The 15256-nt window shown below is 36.4% G+C and overlaps 1 protein-coding gene across 2 annotated transcripts in view; it reads left to right on the plus strand.

Annotated features, from left to right (window-relative positions):
- jak1 (Janus kinase 1) overlaps window positions 1-15256 on the plus strand; it is a 38665-nt gene that overhangs the window by 2467 nt on the left and 20942 nt on the right. For both annotated transcript variants that reach the window (XM_088598578.1, XM_088598579.1), the window contains exons 2-3: window positions 12778-12983; window positions 13754-13877. In XM_088598578.1, coding sequence (XP_088454704.1) covers window positions 12778-12983; window positions 13754-13877 — 330 coding nt within the window. The remainder of the gene's footprint in view (window positions 1-12777; window positions 12984-13753; window positions 13878-15256) is intronic.

The following is a 15256-nucleotide window of genomic DNA, read 5'->3' on the forward strand; positions in this document are numbered from 1 at the left end:
AAATGTGCTTAGATAAGGAGATGATAGGTTATAAAATAGAGGGAGTCACTGTTAGGCCATGAAATAACTGTGTTCTGTAATTGCAACATTTAGATCTCTCTCCCCACGAATAGAAAACAAATAAAAATCATTACTTTAACCTCTTCACAACTTTTCTGCATTACTGTGTTAGTTTTTACACCTGTTGACATTATGATGTTCAGGTTTTGATTAATAGTCAAGAAGCGTCTCTAGCTGTACCCTAATTTGGGCATATGACGTCACCTCCGCTAAGGCTCATTCTTTTAACCAGGTTTTGCGTGTTACACGTTTTGCTTCGAGAACTGCACAAAGCAATACGTATATAAAGTTAGTTTTCGTTTCGAATCCGTGTCCCCGAGCACGTTACTGAATCTTGAACATTATAACAAACATTTTGAAATTGGTTTGTACCGCACAATGTCTTTTCAATAGAAATGTATCGTTTTCATTTAATGGCTGTCTGTTTTATGAAGAGAGTCTGTCCGCCCCAAATAAATGGCAGTCTGTATTGTTTTTTTGCGTTTATCTGCAAATAAGTACCTTAGGCTACAAGGTGTGCTTAATGTCTACTATAGGAAATGTATTTATATCATCTGTTTATATACAGTAATCCACTACAGTACGTGCATCTCCTAAACGCAGTTTTAAGTTGTTCGATAAAATGTCTGCTCTAGGAGATTCGAAAGGGGGAGTATCTATTTTCTTAGTACTGGATAAACATTCAATTGAGTTTTAAAAATTCACAAGTATTATCCCAAATGCGTTTGCAAAACAGAGGTTTGTGCGAATTTCATACAGTTCAGTGGAAAGCAGAAATGCAGCAGACTTGCATATGCCTGTTGGACTCGTATATATTATTATGTTTGTATCATCGTGTTACTATAAAATGAGTCGTCTTCTGCGGAGAGTAACCATATGCTCATTATAGTAGTCATCGTCGTCGACGAGGATGTTGTTTAACCAATTAAAAAGAACATGTATAACACCCCGTCTCGAACAGTAAACCCTATAGGCAGTACCCGGTGTTACATCTTCTCTAGTAAATAATAAGTGATGTACAGTACATTTTTTATCAGCTTTATTTAGCATAAGTCTAAATGGATTAATGAATGAAAGTCATTTAAAAAGTGTGAGAATTGTTCCATGTGTGTTTCTAAGCAGTGCAGTCCATACTGTTGTGAATAACCATGGTATAGATTTGTGTCTTTTTTCCAGTTGTTTAGTGTTTTACTGAATTGATACCAGGAAGGTAGAAAAACCTGCAAATAAAATAAGGTTGTGAAGCAATATTATCAGTGCGTTTTGAAAAAAAAAGCTTTCTTATGCCCTTGATGCCCTTGATTGCAGATTAATTTGATTTAATTCTCTAAAAGTGTCAGACATTTGATCAGTGTAAGAAATGTCTCAATCCTCTGTGAGTTTCTTGAATTGAAGAGTTTTAAGAAAACAGTACAGGCCTTTCAGTCATCCTAAAATTTCAGTGTTGTGTCCTGATGTTTTTGTTCGGCTTCTTGTATAGTCTTCAATCTGATGGATGTTTGGAAATTATTTGTCTAGTCCAAGTATAATGTCTTTAATAATTTAGGGAGGGCAGCCTAGTGACACAGTGGTTTACAGCAGACTCTGGGTTCAGTTCCAGTGGTGCTGTCTGTGTGGAGTTTGTATGGTCTTCCGATGTTTGGGTGGGTTTCCCCCCTGTCCAGTTGTCATGGTTAAATGGCTTAAACAAAAATGGCCCTGGTGTGAGTGTGGGCATGTTGCGTCATTGCGTGACCTGCGATGGACAGGTGTTTGTTCTAGGGTGCTACCCTGCCTTGGGCTGAATGCTTCCTGAGATAGGCTCCAGCTCCCCCATGATCCTGAACTGGATAAGTGGTTATTGAAAGTGATATTATTCAGGGTGTGGCTGGACTACAGTGACTGGGTTTGGTCACGTTTATCTTTGACAGAACAGAAGTAAATAATTGGTTTGTCCTTGAGTTCTTTAGAGACAAGAGCGTTTCTGTAATGTTTGTGTGCGTTGTTCACAATTGCTAAATGTGATCCTGGGATATTACATTCCAATTTCCATTTGCTCTTTTTAAAGAGCACCTTAATTCATTCTGATTTGCAGACAGTGAAAACTAGAAACGAACGAGTCTTTAAAAAGATTCCACCAATTCTGAAGTTCCTTATCTGTCCCTTAGATAAGGTAGGTATGTCCCTTGTATCATACCTTATCCATGGAGAGGAAGGCCTCCTATGCACTGGCATTAGAGATCCTTTTTCAATGCATGTGTTTTAGTCATTATTTCCTATGCCAGTGGAGGAGTGTCTGTATGACTTTGAAATGATGAAGGCCATGGGTCAGGCAAATGAGAACTTAGAGGTAGGTATGACACTTTATATACTGTAGGTCTGTAAAGTATTCATATGCTTGAGCACATAGTGTAAACCAATATCAAGACAGATTATTATTTGAAAATATCTGAGATATTCCTTGCCCTTTCTTACTGTCAGAACTTAATGTCGGTTAGTTGCATCATTTATTAGTCTTGAATGAGCGTCCACTTTGTAATCAGTTGACATTAAATTTGCATTATTCCTGCCTCTGCCCATAAATAGAGATATATTGGCTGGATTCCAGTGTTTTCAAGTATCATCATATCATAGGGAAATGTAGTTGACTCCCAAGAGACACCATCAAGATTTCTGTCATTGGGACTTTGCAGAAGATATTTTGAGTAAAGATATGTTTTGTTTTTGTAGCTCTAAGAGTGAAGTTTTGCTGAAGGTCCAGATCACTATTTTTGCTGCCTGGGTTGTATCTATACTTACTAATAAAGAACTAGTTTCTTCCATAATATCCAAGTCAAATGGGTAAAAAAGGACCCTGTAAGTGATTATTCATTATAATTTTAATTACTTATGTTTAATCAATATTTTCATTATTTTTTTTTTACCTGTACATTTAAATGGTTTTTAAAAAGACACATGGATCTTATCAGGTTAATGGATTAGGTTAATGTTTTAATTATGCAAACATTTCCAGAATGTTTGCATAATTAAAAACAATTACAGAAACACGCTGTATCCTTTTCAAGGTCAAAAGCCCTAAAAACAAATGACAAAAATGAAAAATATAGGAGATAAAAATAAAAGTGATAATATTTATTACCTTTCTGAGGAGGTAATTCAACATATTTATATAGATTTACAGATAGTAATTTTGAGAAATGTGAATATTGGACCAAAATTAATCAATCCTAAAATTAATCTTAGTACAGTCTTTGTCTAGAGATATAAAACAAGAGAAGCTTTGCTTTCATTTTATTCATTTTCCTTTTCTCCCAAAATGAAGTCTGATGTTTATTAAAAGCCTAGGGGTTTTCTAGAGCGTGATATTGTCATGATATAGTCAAATGTGACTGGAAAACACAGGTAAATCTTCAGAGTGTAATGATAAAGCCAACTCTATTTCTGTGCCACAGAGAAGGGGCAACACATATGTTTTTGCAATTCTTAGCTCATCCGTGACCTTATCACATTTCTGTTTTTTTACTTGTGACTATTTTTTCCATTTTTGGCCATTTATATTTTTAGTGCCACCTTTATTAGCATATAATATGTAGTCACCTATTAAAACTGCTTGAGAAATTGTGTGGTTAACCATTCTGTGGTGCCATAGAGAAAGGGCAAGAAATCCAGAAATGACAACTTTCGTGCTGATATAAAAATAAGAGTTTTCACTTTGAAAAATAAAAGAAACAAAACTAAAGTGGTACTTCACTACTACTAGTGGTACTAAAATTACACATCTGTGGCAGTCTTGTATTTAATGGAGTGTTATTACTACACCTCACCTTTTTTTCTGAGAAAATCATTTTTTTTCTATTAATTATTAATTTATTTAGGAATTTAGATATTGATTTTTCATTACAAGCATTTTTTTGGGGGGGGATCTAGGACTAATAGGACTATTCATTTGAGTTAGTGCAGTAGTGCAGTTGAAAAAAATATAAATATGTTTTTATCGGTTTGAAAGTGCTCTTTTGTGGTTTTATAAAAACTGGATAATAAATATTTTTTATAGGTGGGTCATTTCTTCTTTTTGAAAATACTTTCTGTCTTAAGGTGCGCATCGTGTAGTATAAACAGTTAAAGGAAATTACAAAAAGGCTGTGATTCTATAAGTGAACTGAAGCAAAGATTATAAATCTTTAGGTAAATCTGTGGCAATAGCAGTTTGGTGTTTTTTTTTGTTTTGTGTGTGTGTGTTTTGCAGAAAAGTCTTGACTTTAAAGATGGATTCTCAGACAATCTTTCACAGGCTGAAAGCTTAACATTTTACACCCAAAGCTGCTTTTGTGACTTCTGAAATGATTCACGTTTTTCTTTCCTACACATGCACTGAGCATAGTTTTTCCAGGTATTGTACAGCATATGCCCTGTAGTGTTTTCAGTAGTATAGTGGTTTTCAATAGGGTGTTTTACTCATTTAGCCAGCTGATGGGATAGTTGAGAGGCAAGAAGGTTTTATCATTTTACTGCTGCTTTCTGGGCAGCTAGCTTTACTTGTGCAGAGAGGGTACTGTATCTCTTCAAAAATAGTCATATTTAAAGCTGAAAAAATAAAACTGGAAAATTGGAAAACGATCTTGCCATGAAAGTGTCCCTATATTTGCCCGTAGGAGCAAAAAAGAAACCACAAAACTCCTTGCTGTGATTTTGTGGGATAAAATGCCATGCTTATAATTCTTAGAAGGAGACAGCCAAATGACATCCATTGGTATAAGATCAAAATCTAGGTTAATGAAACAATAACTTATGAACTGTTTCAAATTTTCAAAATGTTAAAATCAACACAGAAGCTACGCAAATTACTGTCCATGATTTAAAGGTATTTTAAAGCAAAAACTGAAAAAGCAGACCTTCCTTGGTACATTGCAGTTTGCTCAGTTTTTTAATAATCCCCAGCCACATGCTAAAATTAATTTTAAACTGCTAATACTCTAACATAAAAGCTTTTGATCTTTTTTGACCTTTTAAGATGCCCTGGTGTCTGCTAAGCAGATAGATAATAAAAGAGAATACGAATTAGCATGTCATTTTTAACCTTAGTCTTTAACTTTCAATTCATTTTGACTTGTCACACAAAGCAAAGATGAAACAACTTCTCATTTCTATCATAATTTATAATGAAAGATTTCTGTACCACTTGTGGTGTGATAAAAGATGACAATGAGTAAAGTTTAGACTAAAGACAAGACAAATATGAATAATGTATAGTTACATTTAGAATTTAACTGTGATGATGCAGATTAGATCAATTTGTTTGGTTCTTACAGTTACAAAATGTTCAGTTTAGAAGAGGGAGGTTATTATGAGTTTGCTTTTAATTGTAACTAAGAGATGTATTGAAAGAGCATTTGTGAGATTTCCATTTCAGTTGCTTGGGCATTTAGTTTTAGTGCATTGTAAAGAAAGGTTTTCCAGCACTCTAAAACTGTTGAGCAGCACCAGAAACTCTACTCTGGTGGAGGAGGCAAACTGCTGCAACATATTATTAAACCTTGCTTTTATCCACACACAGAAAATGCCAAAGTCCACCAATTCAGATATTATAGGTCATGCTTAGTCAGACAGCACTGCCAAAGTTGTTGTCTGTCTTATTTTCAATGTCAGCATTTTTAGATCTATACTTTTCCTGGTTAAGTATCACATGATGTACCTGGATTAAGATGGTATAGTACTTTGTAGTGATCAACCCCATTTTGGTGTAATTTGCACTGTTTTTATCAGGTAGACATCATATACTTTTAGGTTCAGCACTTTCTGAGCTGTGAGTTCCTGCAGTTTAAGGAAGTCAAAGCTTAGTGCTCTGTGTCCTATTATTTGTGGTTTATAAAAGACAAAACCACTATAGTACACACAGTACCTTCTGTTTTTTAATGCTTATTAAAGGCATTTTACTTAATGTATCAGAGGGACCAATAATACAGCAAGTAAACGATCATAGTATGACTTATAATGGAAGGTTACTCGTTTATGAGAAATACATCTTTACTCGATTGCATTTCTTTTTCCCAGTGTTGATGAGCCACTGTGTGACAATAAATGCAAAAAATAACCTTTACCAGCAGTGCTGAGTCATATATATATATATTTTCTAATAAACTTTCTCAACATGGATTGTGGGGTATGTTCATAATATTTAACACCTATTCCTTTAAACCAGGAATGACACATTAACATTGTGTGTGAACAATCACTTGAAAAACTCATTCCCACATTTTTTTATAAAAGGAGGTACAGTACATGGTTTCCTCTAAAGCTTAAGTTCTGACAGGCAAGTATTAGTAACGTTACCACATAGTTATACAGTATATGCAGTGAAACACTTCTGTGTTTAAGGTTCAAGTAATTCGTGGGAAACATAATCAGTTCTGCCATATACAACATATTAAACTGCGATGGACTGGCACCCCGTCCAGGGTGTACCCTGCCTTGCGCTTGTTGCTTGCCGGGTAGGCTCCGGCTTCCTGTGACACCGTCTGGTATAAAGCGGTTTGGCGAATGACATGACAAACCACAATACATTAAAAACAGTTTTTTTGCTGTCCAATGCAATGTCCACTCGGCACCTGGTCTGTTGTGATGAATCATACGTTCTAGGGAGTACCCACATTCTGAAGCAACACCAAATAATTTGCCATTTGAAAAGGTCAGTCCTGATTGCGACATTTAACGCAAACTTCCGCTCTACGTGTCTCTAAGATTTGAAGCCATTATGTAAACCCGCCTGAACTGAGTCTTTAACAATCCGCATTAGAAAAAAATGTAAGAACACTGTTGGATGCTCTTTATTCGTTTTTAGGCATCAGTCAGGCGGCGACTGCTAAACTTACAAGAGTTAAGTTTGAAAGACCCAAAATGGAATGTAACAAATGCTGAGACACCACTATTTCTTAGTTCTTCTCGGGTCAATAAGCAGTGAATTGAGCTATTAACTTGAGCCAAGAGCTACAAAAATGCAAAATTGAAGAGAGTTTTTGTTTTAAGCTTAACTTAGAACTTTAAATCTCATCATATCACTCTATATAAGAGACCATTTTACGTGTTACGTAAAATTTTACGTCTTACGTATTGTGTGCAATGTCTTGTAATTTGCATAAATATTGGGCTCCCAATTCTGAAGGCCTAACCTAATAGTAAAGATTTCTGTTTTTCAGGGGTCCAAATATAGAAGCATGCAGTGACTGTAAGAAATGTTCTTTATTTCTTCTTTCTATTCACTGGTAAAAATGCAGAGATGTGCTTCTTGTATCTGCCTACTGTATATATTGCCTGATTTAAATGTGAAAATCTTCTTCTCGAGAATTGCAGAACCAATTGATCTGAAACTTGGCAAATATCATTGTGTGTCTACAGGTTTTCAGTCCAGATTAAAATATTCTCAAAGTGCTAGCAGTTCAAAGTAAAGCATGCTTTTGTACTGAAAACCAGTTGATGTATAAAAATTGGACAGTATCAATTGGGGTTACTTCACTGTACCACTGATCTCCTTATGAGGAAGGCAATACTGGTCTTGGAATACTGTAACTGTGGATTTTAATTCCAACCCATCTTGTAAGGACCTGAATCAGCTCATTATTACCTCAATTAGATCAATTTACCAGCTTCTGCCAGGCCTTCAGGTGCTGGTGCTTGAAAGAGATCTTGAAAACCTGCAGTCACACCGGTGCCCCAGGACCAGGACTTGGGTTCCCTGTACTAAAGTTACACACAAATTCTTTAACCATTCATCCTTTAACTTACTGATTTGGCACAATTTGTACATTGAGATCTCAGCCAACCACAAACTTAACCACTAATTTTTAGTCATCACTTTGTATTCATCATATTAGTTTGCGTTTATATTATATAATATTACTTGTTAGATCATTCTATTTCTAAAATAAGATTGCAATGTATATACAGTAGTTATGGATTCTTCCATAACAAGGGTCATTTATATTTGTCAGTTGAATGAAAAAGAAGTACGATTTTATCAGTGTACATTTCAATTTACTATAGATCCAATATTTTCCACAAACATGACTTGTCTAGGAATCACATTGCATTAATACTGATATAAGAACATATTAGAAACAAGAGGAAGGCATTCAGTCCATCTAGCCAGTGTGATTGTAAGTAGCTAATTGATCAGAGTATCTCATCCAGAAATTTCTTGAAGGAAACCAGGGGTATCAGCTTCAACAACATGACTGAGTACTTTGTTCCATACCCCCATGACACTTTGTAAAGAAGTTCTCAAGGTTTAATCCACGTCCACATCCAGTAAATTCCACTTGTGCCTCCTGATTTGTTTCACAGTTGACACTGTAGTAACTTTAAAAATTCAATTCAATTCAGTTTATTTTTATATAGCGTTTTTTCACAACAAAGTTGCCCCAAGGCGCTTAACAATGCAAGTAACCATACATTTTGTGAAGACAGAACAGAACAGTTCACTACATTCTAAAGGAGCTATTAGTTTTCTGTATATTCAAGCATTTAAAAAAATATTTACGTGATGTGTCAACATTTTATATGTATAGTTTATATTTTTAAACATCATCTGCCAGTGTTGAATTTGATCTAAATCTCCCTAAATTCTGTTTGCCGCCTCTACAGCGTTTGCTAATCATCATAAATTGATATTAGTTCAGGTGGGTAGCTGCGTCAGCATGCGTAGGCTGCAAAGGAACAAGTAATAGGTTTATTCTATGCTGAAAAAAAGAAGCAAGAGAACACAACGTTTCGGCCGTGGAGCCTTCTTCAGGTGTGAGAGAGACAGGGCAGTAGGCAAAGGTAAAGTAATAAAAAGTTATTTCAGTAATTCAACAGCAAAAGACTCGAATAGGCCCCGGCAAAATGTATCTGGTAAAATAATGGATCTTGATAAAGAAAAGGAAATGACAGTCAATGACTTCCTAATTGAGGTGTTCAACAAGGAAAATAAAATCAAAACATTTCCTAGGCAGTGTGAGGTCATACTGTAGTTCTTCACTTAATAGTATTAACATAGAAGAGGAAGACGCATCTAGGATAATAGCACTCAAGATTAATACCTTTAAATCTCCAGGGTTTGGTGATATCCTGCCAATTGTACTTAAGGAAACAAAATATTTATTAAGCCCTTTGATGCAATTCTTCCAGCAGTCACTCAAGAAAGGGGTAGTGACCATGGACTGGAGAACTGCTAATGCAATGCCCATCCTAACAAATGGCAACAGACCTGAACTAAATAATTAGAGACCAGTAGGTCTGACTTCTATTATGTGTAAGAAGTCAGGGAGGCAATTATTAGAACTAAAATAGAGGATCACTTAGGCTGTGTGGAAATAAGATCCTGGGGAATATTTCAAATAGATTTAGACGAGGTACTTCTTACTTGTCTCTCTCACTATCTTCTTAGTTCTTTTAATAAACAACAACAGAAATGGACACAAAGCACACAATATGTATATTTAGATCTTGAGAAGATTTTAGCTAAGGTTCCTAATAAAAGATTCTCAAATTACAGGTGGAAGGAATTTGGAGAAAATGTATATGCTGGGACTGATTTGGATCATGGAGAAAAGCAGACTGTGATGTAATTAGAGGTAATTAGAGAAGTACCACAACTGGGACCAGTGCTAGGACCATATTGTCCCAATTTACATCAATGATCTGGATATTTTCTGGTATAGTTAGTAAAGCAGGTAGGTTTCCAGACAATATCAATTTATCAAGTAATAGGTTTATTCCATGCTGAAAAACAGAAGAAAGAGAACACAACGTTTCGGCCGTGGAGCCTTCTTCAGGTGTGAGGAAGGTTCAGGTTCCTCACACCTGAAGAAGGCTCCATGGCCGAAACATTGTGTTCTCTTTCTTCTTTTTTTCAGCATAGAATAAACCTATTACTTGTTCCTTTGCAGCCTACGCATGCTGACGCAGCTACCCACCTGAACTAACTTTTTATTAGTTTTTTTAGCCTTCATTGAAGTATTCCATTCAGTCTCTCTCTTTTAGTCTTTTCAATATCCTTTTTTAGATGTTGATTGTAATGAATTTGAATCCTTTTCTTGAACTAGCTCCTGGTGTATTTGAATTATTTTTTTCATTAATTTCAAGTGCCTTACATTTTTCCTAATAGATTTATTAAAGCATTTGTGATATTTAGCTTGAGCTTTTCTCAATGTAGGGATAAATGTGATGTGTGTGTTTCAATCAGAATATTTTTAAACAGCAATAATGTTCCATATGATGTTGTTTATTTAAAGTATGCTTTCCTGATACTGTTAAGCTTTGATTTGGATTCAGTTTGGACAGTTTGGAACTATACTTCAAAGCACACCTTAATATGATCACAGTTCCCTGATGCTTCACTCACCTCAACACAACCATTTCCTCTTGTAGGTGCTCTGCCAAACCGGGAAAGAAATCATTAACCATGTCTATCATTTGTGTTTCTGATGTTGACATTCCTATAGGTCCTAAGGATTTTTCCCAGTCTATGTGTGGACAGCTAAAGTCTCCTATAAAAACCATATCTTGTTTTGCACACAAATACTCATAATGGTTTGCGCCACAGTGGTCGTGCGGAAACACACATGGAAATGAAGTCATCGTTTTTTAGGTTGGAGACCAAGATTTTCCTTATGATCTCATATTGGATCTCACTTGAATGATAATCTAATCTTCTGTGTTGGGTAGCATTGCTGTAAATAGAATATTCACATAAAAGATATATTTTGGCCTTTTTAATGATTTTTGTTTCTTTTGTAACAAGACCAGCTACGTCAAATGCTCAATTTTGTGACTTGCAAAACTCTACGTTGTTTTAACCCCATGCCTTTGATGGCTTTCTGTTTAACCCTTGAGGTTTTACACTGCAGTGGAGCCTTGCGTCTCTTCACTTGTAACTGAAATGTGCTCACCAGAGAGGTGTATGTTGTCCTTTGAACTGTAGCCTGATATAAGAAGATTGCGTTTCCTGTGGGTGACCATGAAAACTTCCCACTTTAGGTATTCACCGAAGGTTTGACAGAAGCTTTTCAAACTGGATATAGTAAACCACAGATGAAAAAATATGTTAATAAAATAGAGGGGTTAAAGAGCTGGAAGAGTGACTCATCTATGAAAATATCATTTGCGGATCTGTTATTCAGACTTCTGACTACAGTACCATTTCCTTGTCTGTATTTTCAAATCTTCCTCTGTCCCTCAGGTACTGTAATTGTGTTCCTGTACCTCACATATGCATCACATCACCGATAGGGCAAATGACCTGAGCCGTCAACTTTGCATATGAGATCTTACAGTCGGTCACTTTATTAGCCCTAATCTAATTATTTGCATAGGACTGGATTTTAGCAGATTTGTACTTAACAGAAAGGACAGAATATCCAAGCTGTTTCTTTTCATGTGATCTTCCATTATTATGTTTGGTTACCTAAGTAACATACGGTTTCTTCAAGGAGATTAAAGAAATTCCACTTTAAGAGTGGAATACAACCAGATTCCCATGCCGGGGTTGTCATGGTTACAGTTTTTGGAACAGAACCTTTTTGTTCACAGCAGCTCTGTTTAGTAAAATGTATTTTCCCTTGTTGCTGATATGACCAGTTAAATTCATCATGTTAAACAATGTTGAATTCCACTGTAACAGATTAGACAATTTGTGTTCTACTTTCTTTCGAGATACCTCATGCCAGTGGGGGCATTTTATGTCTAATTAGAACTAAGCACAGATAAAGGCATAAAGGCACATGTGGAATTGAAGTCATCTGGGTTTTAAGAAGAAATGGAAGTTATTAACTGAAGTTCAATAGGGATCACAAGGACAAGTCAATCACACACAACTGTACCTAATCAACATCATTAAGAAAATGAACTTTATATATCAAACATAAACAACTCCCTTTGCATTTGTCTCCTTCCTCCATCCACTCCACGCCACCTTGAAGAGATCCCTTAGCTCACTTCTGTTGAGAGGGGCCCAAGCCTCTTTGTCCTGTGGCCAGGAGACTACTCATTAACCATGCAGGATAAGCCAAACCTATCTCACCAAACATTTACAAAGCCTTCAGTTCTTGGATGAACCTAGGGACAAGATATCAATATCAATAACATATATACATTATACAGATGTACATTTCTGACCAATTCAACATTATGGTAAAAAAGGCTTAAAATGTTCGTTATGATCTCATATTTATGCTTCTTTTTAGATCTAATTAGAGCTAAGTAAAAATAAAAGCAAACGGATCAGGCATGAGTTTTTTTTTTGTTTCTTGAATCCGAGCCTTTGTTCATGGTTGAGTGTTGAGCACAATTCATATTGTTGAATTTTATTAGGTTGGCAAGGAAGGAACTGCTCATTTCCTACAGCAGTATCTGGTTTGATCTGTTAGTTCAGCTAAAATTTTCTCTTCCGCAACTGGCTGGAAGATGCTTTAGTCATTGCTGAGTTGGCATACTTGAAGTGTGTGTTACTATGAAACTTAAGAATCCATCTCTCATATCGTGTAATCAGATGGGCATTTTACTGTAAGATTCATATTTGTAGAAATGTAGTACTCGGTATAGTACTACGATTTCAAGGAAGTGGCGAGTTCTTTCAGGATCGATTTTATGAACTTAGATTTCAGGCCAACCACCCGGGATGTGCAGAGGAGATACCCTGTTCAATAAATGTATCGATCAGCCCTTGCTGGCTGCTGATTTATTGTATGTGTCGTTCCTTTCCAGGGTCTGGATGTCACGAATATCTGCGATGGAACTGGGGAGGCAATTGTGTGGCAAAATGAGGAAGACCAAAAAAACTGAGGCCATCATTTCCACCCCCATGAAAGGATTAGAGATCCATTTCTATCTGTGTGACAGTCATCAGCTGGAGTACCTGAGCGGAAGTTTTTTAGTTGAAGATTTATGTATAGAGGCAGCTAAAAAGTGTGGTAAGGATGTTTTACATTTGTTGTCTTGTAAACCTTCACACTACACTTTTAACTTTCACGACAGGGGGCGTTTATAGCATTTGTTTGAATTACTTTTCATACTCTTTCTCAGCTGTGAGTTACATATTTAAGTGGGTTCAAGCATTGCATACAGTTTACTATAAAAAGCCACATGCAACATTAACAACATTTTCAGCATAGGCAACATCTAACTGGAGATCCTCTGACCATTTAATTAGTCCTGCTTCAGAAATGAGGAAGCAGCTATGCTTTAGAAATATTTTGTCTCTCTTGACATTCAAATGAAATCATAGAAATGAATTGATTGAACATGGTACTACTGGAAGTGCTGACTCTGTGATCTAGTTCTGTTTATTTTCTGTGTGGTTGAATCTTATGAGGGGCTTTTTGAGACAGTGGCCCATTTTCTTTGTAGCATGGACAAGAAAGCCAAAATGCAATGAATTTCCTTGTGAAGGCTGCTAGGTTCATGCCTGGATTGAAGTTTCCTTATTTTTAGAACCTGAGTGACTGTCAATATGGAGAGAGAGAAGTGAGATTTGCAGAAGTACTGTATATGCAGAAATACAGTTTCAGCAGGCAACCAATATGCAAGTAGACTGTTTTAAAACAAAAACCTACAACGTTTGACCTCTTTTTCATCAACAGATTTTCAGGATTGTGAGTGAGTAAAGCAATGTGAAAGACACCTTGTTGAAATTAAAGTATTTTTGGGGTGTTTAAAAAAACCAACTTGCTTCCTTCAACAGGCATTTCTCCACTGTGTCATAACCTCTTTGCCCTCTATGATGAAAGCAGAAACATTTGGTACCCACCAAATCACACCTTCACAATTGACGAGGGCACAGCAATAAAGTTACATTATCGGATGAGGTGAGTCTAAACGTTAAATAGGTATTTGGGGAAAAAACGCCTTATCAGGAATGGGGAAGTTAATCGGCCTTGTATTCAACACAATACTGAAATGAGTTCACAGAAGTTGAAAATGATCTTGAGTGTACTTTTTTTTATCTTGATCGTTATAGTTCTTCTTTCTCGCAGTTGTCCGTTATGTGCATGATGGTTTTGTTCCTTGACGTAAGAAAATATCACCGTAGTGGAGGCACTGATTAGGCTGTGCTTCAAGGGAAGAGTCTCAGCTTGACTCTCCAGCTGTAGTTAGTGATTGTCACAATGTTAGCACACAGTTGTCCACAGTGGGGTGTTGTGGAGACTCCAGTTTATTATCAGGTGCAAATCACTGTGGCAGAGCACTGTGGCAAGGCCAGTGGCTGGATACAGCATCCAGGTTTCTAGGTCATTACCAAGAGAGCAATCCTTAAATATCCAAAAGGAAATGTGAAAATACATGTCTAAATATGTATGCTGCGTATGTGCTCCAAACTAAATTACATACATTTTTTGTAAGAAAACTGTTGCGAAATTTATGTTTGCGGTGGTGATTTTGCAGTTGCGTATGATACTTGCGTATGATGTTTTGTTCACTCACTTCTTCCCGACTCTGGTGTTTTACGGTTTGTATTCGACACCTTCACATTTGCATCTGCCTGTTGTGTCAACAAACAGGTCTCAGTTAACCTGCACCAGTGTATTCTGTGTTGTGGCGAAGCAACAAAAAAATTCGGAACTTCCTGTTTACAGCGATTCTCTGCTGTGGCAGCAGTGCTAAGCGAAAAAGAAAAGTCAGGTTAAGTTCAGCGAAGGCTTTATAGACAAGGACAGCAGTAACGCACTAACTGCAAAGGCAGGTCTCACAGACTAAGCATCTGAGAATTCAACCCCGAAACAGTCAGGTTTCATTCTGTAGAGGACTGTTTGTGGTGAGCACCACCCAGAAACAATTCTCGTAGTCATGTTACAAAAGGGCACAATGAGTCAATATTGTAGAACAGGTAGAGCCGTGCCTGTAGCTCCATAAATGCATAAAGAAAAGAAAACGTAGAATTACACAATCTGTAGACGCAGTCCCCTAAGCACACAGTCAGCAGGGAATTCCCTTATTCTGTGGAAAACCTAAAATAACACTTTCTATTCTTTTTTATCCTTATCTGGTCACAATAGAAATTTTTCTGAAATACAAACACTCATACGTATACTAAATGAATAGTTGTTGTTTGAGCTGGAATATATTTCTTTCATGCTCTTTGCTGTGACTTACTGGTGAAAGCAGCTGCTCTCAAGTACAGATTTCTAGTTATTGTAGTTTACCCTCAAAAGGCGAAGCAGTGTTTTTGATTTATCATAATAATCAC

The sequence above is a fragment of the Lepisosteus platostomus genome, chromosome 11 (genome assembly GCF_059453375.1).
Source record: "Lepisosteus platostomus isolate fLepPlt1 chromosome 11, fLepPlt1.hap1, whole genome shotgun sequence".
Lineage (NCBI taxonomy): Eukaryota > Metazoa > Chordata > Actinopteri > Semionotiformes > Lepisosteidae > Lepisosteus > Lepisosteus platostomus.